General features: G+C 40.6%; 1 protein-coding gene across 1 annotated transcript; it reads left to right on the forward strand.

Moving 5' to 3' along the window:
- The first annotated feature begins 351 nt into the window (after positions 1 to 351).
- On the forward strand, positions 352 to 3,011 carry LOC116245423 (uncharacterized). Its single transcript, XM_031616978.1, has 2 exons — positions 352 to 504; positions 2,016 to 3,011. Exons 1-2 carry the CDS (start codon positions 352 to 354, stop codon positions 3,009 to 3,011), a joined length of 1,149 nt encoding a protein of 382 aa, XP_031472838.1.
- The last annotated feature ends 7,471 nt before the right edge of the window (positions 3,012 to 10,482 follow it).

Below are 10,482 nucleotides of genomic sequence, written 5' to 3' on the forward strand. Positions count from 1 at the left end.
TCAACTTGACTCGCCAGCATCACGACAACGAGACCTATTACACTTTATATTTCGAGCATGACTTTGTATACGAGAATGATGAAGTGTATTTCGCTCTGAGCCAGCCATATACATACTCGCGCCTCATCAATTTCCTCGAAACGACAAAAGCCAAAACTCCCAGTATGTAGTTTTATATCTAAGCAGTAAGATGGAAGTCAAACCTTTGTGTTACTCAATCGCTAATAACATCATCCCAGTGGTGCGCATCTTCGACCAAAAGGCACGTAGTGATAACGTCATCTTCTTTATTGCAGACAGCATCCCTGTGAAACTGTGGGATCCTTTATCGCTGAAAAAATTATGAAATACATGCTTGCTGATAACCAGTTGCTGCCACCTGAGGCTAATTTCGAGATTTACGTAATCCCAATGGTAAATCCTGATGGAGTTATCCATGGAATGGCGCGGACAAACATGGCGGGACTCGATCTTAATCGTCATTGGGGTGAAAACATCCTGAAGGTAAAAGTAAAGCACATAGGAATTGACACCATAGACGATGAGGGTGAAACAATACATATCAACCTTGCTAAAACAAGCGAATTAAGTACATGATCGATTTGCACGGCCATAGCAAAAAGTAAACATATTGCTAATTTAGGCTAAACTCATTCTTCTTTTGTTGCAAAGGCAATTAAAAAGATGGCCATCAACTGCTTACTTTGTGCATGAAGGAACTGGAGCCACGGTTCAATATATATGGGTGCACATTTGGAATTTCTAAGGACAAAGAGAATACTCTTCGTTCACAGATGCGAGCACAAGGGATTAAGAATAGCTACACTCTCGAAACTAGTCTCTTCGGTTGGAAAAATTCGCAAAGCATGAATGTTCATTTCAATGAAGTAGACTACTAGTCCATTGCTTAGAATCTTCTCAAAAGTATTTTTTTACTTTAAGCTGATGCTTAGAACACACAAATCCAGTTGGGAATAAATAAAGAGTCGATAGTGAAGCAAGTTCCTCTTATTCTGGAGATAAGCGAAAGAGAGTAGAAGCAGACATTTTAAATTTCATAAATGATGTCTGATAGCGATCCTGAAGGTGATAAGCTCGATGTTAAAGATCTGTTGGGAAAGTGCGAAAATAAACTAATCAAAAAAAGCTTCAGGAAAACTATATGTCTATGAAAAAGACTTTACGAAGAATTACAAAAAGCTGTCAGCGGTGGAAGCGATTCAGAGTATAAAAAATCTCAGTTAAGATAATCCTATGCGCCACCTCTCAATACTAAGCTCAATGTACCTACACGAATGCGATCCGTCAGACGAAAAAAGGCACGAGACCAATGAGTGAAAAAATACAACCGGTAACTCAAACCCAAACAAAGCCTGCAAAACCTATTGAGCTGCATGAAAGAACAAAATAATCCCCTGTACCGCCAGCTAAAAACAAGCTAATAGACAGTTTAAATCTCACTCGCAAAAGGCATGTCAGGATGAAAACATAAGGAAATTATTTAGATGGGAAATAGGTAAAGACGTTTAATACCAGCAATCGAAAATTCAAGCTCAGCGAAACTTCATATTCCTAAGGAATGAAAAGGGGCAAAATAAGACTGAACCTAGTGAGATGCTAGCCACTACCATAAGAAAGAAGAATAACTACAGTTCAATGAGCTGAGGAACGAAAGTTTGAGTATGAATTGGCCGACAACATATCCATCTTTAAAGTACCCAATAAACGTCAAAAATCTGCCAATCGCATACAAATAGTCAAAAATGTTTCACTTGATGCAAAGAAAGATATCATTTACCACGGCCCCTTTAAGTAGGAAACCCCTTCGGTCCTAGATGCAGAAATCATCTTCAGCAAGGCTAGAAACCTTAACCAGTTAGTCCATTCAAAAGGGTCTCAAAGCAGCAAGTTTCGAGCATTAAACTCAGTTTACTACCACTTTCCCGTTCTTTGACCATTTTTCTACCTTATTCATTATAATCTTTGAATGTTTGACATTTTTATTTTTTATGGAGGCTCCAAACAACAAAATAAACGTTTGGCTGGATTGTGATCCTGGCTTGGATGATATATTGGCTATCATATATGCCGCGCACTGTGATAGGATTGACCTCATCGGCATCTCCACATCTCCAGGCAACTCCAGTTTGGAAAACACAACACGCAATGCTCTCGATATGCTTTATCACATCGGCCGATCAGACATTCAAGTCTACATGGGATCGAATCAGCTCATCAATGGCGATATGAAGCTGGCTGATCATGTTCATGGAGAGAACGGACTCGGTGGCGTCCACCTAAAGCAATCTCCCCGCCAAGCAATCACTGAGCATGGACTGCAAAAGACTTACGAAAAGATCATGAGCACAGAGGGACAAGTGGTTTGGGCAAATACTGGCAGTCTCACCAACCTTTGCATTCTTTTGCTGACTTATCCTAAACTGAAGAGTAAATTGAAGGAAATTGTAATTATGGGAGGAGCTATTGGAAAGGGAAATACCACACCAGCTGCTGAGTTCAACATATTTTTTGATCCTTGTGCTTTCAAAAATGTTCTAAAGCTAAAAGGCGATATTCCTTTGGTAATGATTCCATTGGAAACTACTCACATTAACATCGCAGGAGAGGATGTGTATGAGCGCTTCAAAGGCTACAGTTCACACCCCTTTGGACTTGCACTCTATAACACAATGCTGTGTTACCAGGACTTCTATATCACCGTCAACAAGATTCCTTTCCCGCCATATCATGATCCACTTACTATCTTTTACATTCTGCACCCTGAAGAATTCGAAGTGCGCCCAGCCAATGTGGAGGTAGATACTCACCCTGGATCCTATGGAAGAACCAACATATATTTTTCATACCCAGGTGTGCCGCGAGTTTCAAGCAGTACCCTTGTAACTACCAACCTGCTCAATGAGAAGACTAAATTTTGGGACGAAATGTTAAGGATTATGGATATGATCTTTTCTCCAGAGATGCAGAAGACTATCGGGATTGAATACTGATCATTATTTCATCAACTCTAGCATATTTATTTAACTTAAGTCAAAGACCATAAATATAGCATGAAGATAGTTGGTTTGGGCAAAATTGAAAAATTATTATCATTTTATTTTGTTTTATGTCTTTACGTACTGAATCAAACCTTCCAGAATACTCTTTAGCTATTTATTCTCTGCCTCTAAGCTGTAACGTTCATGTTTCCATGTCAATTTGCAAGCTGATAATACATGATGCATTTCTCTAAAAATTGCATCTAATTCTATTGAAGGAAGGCTCTCGTTGTAATGTCTTTTAATAAGGAGGGAGCTGAGTTGAAAGTGAGTGCTTTTGCAGAGATCTTCGAGCTCTTGTGCGTAATTTCGTAGTGAATTGATAATTATGTTTTGCTTTCGTATTAATTCAGAAATTGAGAATGCATATCCTTGCGAGTTGTAGGCTTGCTACTCCCTATATCCCTAAACTACTAGCTACTGTCTTCAATTCGGCTGATCAATACCTAGAGATCGTCATATTCATATTTTATCAGCTCTTCAAGCTCTCTAACCATTCCATATCTCCACTCCTCGAACTCAGAAGATTGTTGCCGGTATAGCTACAAGCTCAACTGCACATTAGGGACGACGATAGGCTCTGGTTCCTCGTAAGGTAGGGTCTCAGTGTACTTTTTGCTGAATGCCTTTTTTCTGATATTTTCAGCAGATTTGGAGCTATTGGCTCTCGTGAGGACTGATTTTCGGATAGCTTTATCATTTTAGGCTTACTTCTATCATGGTCGATGGAAGTCTGACTCCTTCTTTTCAGCTCCAGCTATAGTTCTTTCACTTTCTGTTGAAGCGCGAGAAGCTGTCGCTGGTGTTCTATTTTAAGTTACTATTCAAGAAGCCTCATATTTTCTTGATTTGTGTTCCTTTCGACCTCCAACTTGCTATCGGAATGGGTACCTATATGTTGAGTAGTTCAATGAGGTTAGTTGCCTTTTTGAGTGCCAGTTCCTTCATCTTATTTTCCTTAAGCAGGCGTTCCATTTTGGGTTGGTCTGGTTCCTCTTCCGAGAAGATATCGATCGACATTGTCCTCCGATTATAATTACTTATTATCATATTGCTCACTTAAATTTATTCCACCCATGAGCTTCCAAGAAAAAATAGGCGAACTGGAGCAGCCTCAATCCACCGTCATCAAAACCCTCCGACCCCTTGTCTTCAACTTTTTTATCAGTGACCGCCCCGAAGCAAATTAGCAAACTCTTTAAGATGTCTAAATCTCCTATCGCTCCTTCCAGAGCCAACGCCTTGAACATAGGAATAATCACTATTTTCGCCCAACAATCAATTGTAAGAAACTGAACTAAGAACCCAAATTTAGACTTTCCCTCGAAAAAAAGCGAACAAAAGCCATTAACGGCATCGGGCAAAAGGCTGCTTCGTAAAAGCCTTCACGTAATTCTTATCGGGGAAGCAAGGTAAAGACTGCCGGAATGAACAGATCATTACTAAATCAGTAGGAGATGGACGTGATGGAAGCGGTTGAAGATAATAAGCAAAAAAAAGTTGAGCCTTTGGAGCAGCCAATACGTTCGCCTAAAAAGTCTAAACAGCCACACTTGCACTTCAACTTGAAACACCTGCTACAAACTAGCAAGACATTTACTGGAAACTTCGTTAGAGAAGATAATATCCAAGGCTCTAACTTCCCCTACTACAACTATTTTTCATCGCAAAAGTCCTCCATACCCAAGACCCAAAAGAGCTTCAGGAGCAAAGCTAGTAAAGCAGAAAACGAGCGTTACATCTCAACTACTGTGGGCTTGAGGGAGTTCAGTTACAATCTATGATATTATACTCCAATTTTATCAATACGCATCACCTAATCTATATAGTTAAAGAGTATTTTCTTTTTTTCGGTATAAAGCTGTTAATTATTTTATGCATAAAAAATACTAATAGCTGCCATCGCAGTTCATCCCCAAGCATAGCCATAAGTACCAGCTCCGAAAAACTCTCATCAACACTAAGTTTCAGTGGCTCATGAAATACATCCATAACCAAACAGATGAAGCAGATCCGAAACTTTCCAGGATCATGAAGATACAGCCCAAAAAGACCATACCCTTTGCAGAACGAAAGACCATCAAATAACAAATGAATTGTACACACGGAAAGGAGAATTGCAAGCAAGCTGAAGAGGAAGACCAACCTCCAAATAAAAGCATTAAAAGAAATAAAGATAAGGAAGGCCATCTTTAAGCACTTCTAAAAGCAAGCCAGATGACCAAATCTTTATGGATAAGCAAAAACTGAGAAATCGATGCTTTTCTCGAAATATCAATAGAACTAAAAAGACTGCTGCTACATTCTTTGAAAAAGAAAATTAGAGTGGAAGCACTACCAAATTGCAGCGTTGCAGAAAGTTGAAGACCTAGCCAAGCTTATAAAGAAGTAAAACTAAGAATTAGATTCGAGCTCGATATTAACGAGAGCCTTTCGTCCTTAGCCCTTGGATGTTCACAGAAGATAATATAGAAAACAGTCAGTAATTTAAGTTCTGATCAGTTTTTACTTATAAAGTTTGCTTGAAGCACTTATGATGCATTTGCAGCTCAGATTATTTGATAAGAGCATATATAAAGATAATATAGTATGCCTTAATCACTCTTTGGCGAGCTTTTTGAACCGACTTTCCACTCCGTTTCTAGGAACTGGTCTCTTCTTGATGCCCGGGCTATCGATTTAGTCCACAGTCTCTCCGTTTTGATCTGTCCTGCCGGTGAGAAGATTTTCTTTCATCTTGAACTTAAGGCAAGAATCGTCACGTAATAGTCCTGGATGCTTGCGAGCGTTGTTCTTGGTCATCATGAGTGGTGACTGGCACTCAGCCACTATTTCTTCCTTCATAATGATAGACTCCTTCTGCATTGAGAATCGCTCCCTGCTAAACTCAGCAAACATATTATCCTTTGAGAAGAAGTCGTGATTAAGAGCCTCAGTGGCAGTAATACGTTTAGCGGGATCCTTCTCCAGCAATTTTTTCATGAGGTCGAGCCCTAAATAACTTAACAATTACATATTTCGGGGAGTTGGAGGTAGTCAGGCAAGGAGAAGTTGATTTTACAGTGTCTGTTTTGAGAAAGAACTTCATCGTACTCTTTACCAGGGAATGGTGGCTTACGAAGAGCGAGAAGGTGGAAGATCACTCCAACGCTAAAGAGGTCACAGATGGGATCATACTTGGCCTTAAGATCTTTCAGATTGACGACTTCAGGAGCAACATATCCTGGAGTACCACAACGGACGAAAAGATAGGGGTCGTTTTGACAATGCTCTGCGAGTCCAAAGTCAGCAATGACGCAGTCATAGTCATTGTCTTTACGAAGAAGGATGTTTTATGGTTTGAGGTCGCGATGCATAATCTTGTGGCTATGCATAACTTCCAGTCCTTCCAGGATTCCCTTCATGATCATCTTTATCTCAGTGGAAGTGAACTTGTGACGATTCTTAATCTTGTCGTAAAGCTGACCACCCTCTAGGAGTTATACAGAAATGTAGATAGAGTTTTGGCTTTCATATACGCCGTAAAGTTTCATTAGGTTTTTGTGATGGAACTTACGCATGACTTCGATTTCATTGATCAGTGACTCCTTCCCCTTCTCTTCACTGTAGGTTCCTTATTTAGAAAAGGCCTTCACGGCGTACTTGCGTCCATCTTCGTGTTTAACCACCAGGTAGACGGTGGCGAAGTTACCCTTTCCGATCTTCTTGATAGGCTTGAACAACTAGTGGAAGCCACGCTGGTTCAGGCGCGTTTCCAAATAGTCGCGCCATGCAAGCAGCTCTTTTCCAGGCCTCACTGCCCTTAGCACCAGCCACCTCTAGAACCGCTAGAACTTTAATCCCACTGGCTGAGCATTCACTCGGACCACATCGCCACTGTTCTATCCTGCCCGCAGAAGCTCGAAAATAAGGTCGAAATTGAAGGAAATCTTGAGAAGAGCGTTGTCCATGAGTTTCTAATATGTGGTAGGATGTACCTTCACCCGAAGGATAATGCAATCGGGGTAGAGTTAGGCCTTGACATCTTCATACAACTCACCGTCTAGTTGTAGCTGGAAAAAGTCAGCGGCGATGGCAAGTCCCTGGTCAGGGACGCTGTTAACCACCTCCGCGATAGCTTCGTCGATCATCATTTTCTGTATAGAACAATCTTATAATAACTCATAGAAAAGAAGAATTGCGATAAATCGACCCCCTCAAAACCCATTGTAATAAATTAGAACAGAAATGCCTCACTTAAGCGGTATATGGGAAGCGAGGGCTTTGTGATTGAAATGGACTTTAACTTCGTTACTCTCCTTCGGCCGAAGGTCGTTTACCTTCCCACCGGATACTTCCTTTCTCGGCTTGTCCGATCCACGCTTAGACTTAGACTTGCTCTTGGAGTCTTTGGGCTTGCTTTTAGACTTTGATTTCAGCTCCCCGCTTGTGTTGAAGATAGTATAGAATTCCTTGATCTCTGTCGGTAAACCCTTCAGAATCCAGTGGTCCTGTAGCGCTTCATGAGGTCTCAGTCTCTTCTACGGTTCCATACCAGAATCCGTTATATGAACTTCAAGAAGGCCGAGTCTTATCTTGGCCCATGGGTGCCTTCCACTCGTTCTTTAATCGTTCTCATACAGTTCTTCAGATATTTACACTATGCAAAGAAGGGATCTGAACGCGGATCTATTCCTTTTTGCTCCATAAAATGATATTCCTACAAATAATTTTCCGATATAATCTCTTTGAACTCTTCGGATTCGAGAAACTATCGAGAGTATTTGCCATGGGCAGGGTCTGGCATTCCTATGGAGTTCGCTATATATAGTAGTTGCTGAGTGTTTGTGGCGCCTGCAAAAACTGGCTAACCTATGCGCAGCTCAAGCAGAAGGCAGCCAAAACTCCACATATCGATTTAGTAAGAATAGGGACGGCGTAGCATTACCTCTGGAGCTCGATAATATCGTGATTGCAGATACTCGAACACCTGCTGGCCGGCAAAACAAGAGGAGCCGAAATCAATCAGTTTCACCCGTGACTTGCCCCAAGATCGCATCACAATATTCTCAGGCTTAATGTCGCAATGGATGATGCGTTCCTGCTGCAGGAAAGCCAGTGCTGATAGGATTTGGACAGCAAATATGCGGATGACTTCTTCGCTAAGCCCGTTGTAGTGATTATACTCTAGCAGTTCGTAGAGATTTCCTTCAAGTAGCTAGAAGACGATGCACTAGATAGATGGTAAATGTACGATATGGCTGCGGAATATTGTAAAATCCTTGATCCGAACAATACTATTCACATCGTTCCGATCCCTTTCCTTAATGTGGGTGAGAATGGCGACTTCTACATAGGTCTGCTGCACAATATCTGGGGAGCGCTTTACAACCTTTACTGCTACTTCCTCGCCCGTTTTATGATCACGCACCCTTAGCACTTATCCAAATGAACCTTTATTTATTGACTAAAGGATCTAGTAGCGGTATGCCAAATGATCTCCTAACTCGTAACGGTAGAATTAACTGTATCTTCAAAAAAGTACTCGGATGAGTCCCGCTTCTGATTCAGAGAAGGGTACTCATTATTATCTGATAAGAATTCCTTTTATTATCGTCTTCTATCTCTAGCGCTAAGCACTTGAAGTTCTCTCGGCCTTCTCTCTTTTATCTTCCCCAAAAAATAAACCCACTTATAGTCTCTAATTTCAGCTTCTTCTTCTGGCATAAGGCGGTCAGCATAAGTCTGAATTACTTATTCCCAGTTGGCAGCATCATCTTGGCAATGTTTGCGCTTTCCATTAGTCTTCGGTTTCGTCTTTTCTGCCTTAGCCTTATCCGCATTTTGCATTTTTTTCTCTTCAGAGTACTTTCCTTTGTGCTCACCGCTGTAGTCTGCTCGCATTCTGTCTTGATTATGCTTGTTTCTAAGCATTTATTTGCTACCCTTCCTATCTGACTTCTCGCCCTTTTCGTTGGAGGGCTTCTCTCTGGTAGGTTTCGACTTCTATTTAGGTTTGCGCGGGTTCGATTACTTGTCCTTGATTTGATTGATTTTTTTTATTTTGGAAGTTGTTGTGAGCTCTACTTAGAGGAGGGCTTGCGCCCATTGCGGCCCTAACGATTGTACTCCGTAGACATGGGAAGAGTGATGGAGTCGGATACGAGGGGATCGAATGCGGGCGCTAGGGGAGGTGGGTATGCGACTTTTAGAGGCAGTGGGTAGCGATTATAGGAGAAGGAGCGGTGGTGTCCATACGGGTTTGAGCGACTGTGTTAATTGACGAGCGATTTGTTCTTCTTGTGTCTTGACTTCATCCTCCAATTATATAATCTCCATAGTCCAGGACGAAAGCAAACTCATTCTATTATCATAGATACTTAAACTCATTTTCACTAAACGCTTCCTGAGCTTGAAAAAGCTTAAGAATTTTCGGTAATCTCAAATATATTTGATGAGAAGTAAACCAATATTAATTTTTACTTTAATAACTAAAAATAAAATACAATATGATTCATTATGAAGATTTTTGCTAAGCTTCGCTATTACTGTTGGTCATCCTTATTGTATTAGTCACGAGATAAGAATAACTGGAAGTGTTTATTAATAAGCAAATGTTATTTTCCCATACAAGATAGTTTTGCATTTTCATAATAACAACTCACACTATCAATAAATAATTCCCAAAAGCAAGAAAGTGATGGAGATTATTTGTCTTAATGATCGTTTAGTAGACCAGTTCGAAAAAGCTTCGATAGTTCGACCATTTAATGATGTCGAAGAAGGAGAAGAAGCTTTTTTGACAAAATTTATTGGTGACATTTGACGAGCTCAGCACATTTTGCGAATGGTGTATAATATATATACATGAAGAGGTGACCAGACGAACCATATGGAAGCATATACGATGATTAGATCATCAATAAAAAAGATGGCAACACGGCTGATTATGATATGCCTCATCGACGCACAAACTCAAAATTTTGGTGATAAGCAAGGAATACCGATTATCATCGTTGGAGTTCTTACTGAATGTTTGTGGTAGCCTAACCTAAATCTTAATGTGCAAACAATCAAGATAAGTATGGATGCAGTTTCTAAATAAGGATTAGGTTTTCATGGCTGGATGATGATCATTGGAGTCCGCAGCAGGCATACTTATTGAACTTACTCTTGAGCTCCAAATCAGTTTATTTTTCTCTTTGGTCTCTGGTCTTGCATGTAGCAGTCAGAATGCAATTATAGGCGCTACCTATAATTAAAATGTTCGAACAGCTCTTACTAAAGCCTGAGCCAATCTCCTCAAGATTTCCATCGTTATTTCCAACGGTCTTTTGCAGCAAGTTTAAGCAGGCCTTCTTTGGTGAGGCACCGCTCGATGGGGGAAGTCCATCATCCTCTTGAAGATGAATGGCGTTTAGAGCCAGAATAAGTATCAACAAGA

This window comes from Nymphaea colorata, unplaced genomic scaffold (assembly GCF_008831285.2).
Source record: "Nymphaea colorata isolate Beijing-Zhang1983 unplaced genomic scaffold, ASM883128v2 scaffold0660, whole genome shotgun sequence".
In the NCBI taxonomy this organism is placed as follows: domain Eukaryota; kingdom Viridiplantae; phylum Streptophyta; class Magnoliopsida; order Nymphaeales; family Nymphaeaceae; genus Nymphaea; species Nymphaea colorata.

Coding starts and splice junctions, on each gene's coding strand:
- LOC116245423 (XM_031616978.1), top strand. CDS start 352: ATGCTTGCTGATAACCAGTTGCTGCCACCTGAGGCTAATTTCGAGATT. Junction 505..2,015: donor GGGGTGAAAACATCCTGAAG/GTAAAAGTAAAG, acceptor TTTTTTATGGAG/GCTCCAAACAACAAAATAAA.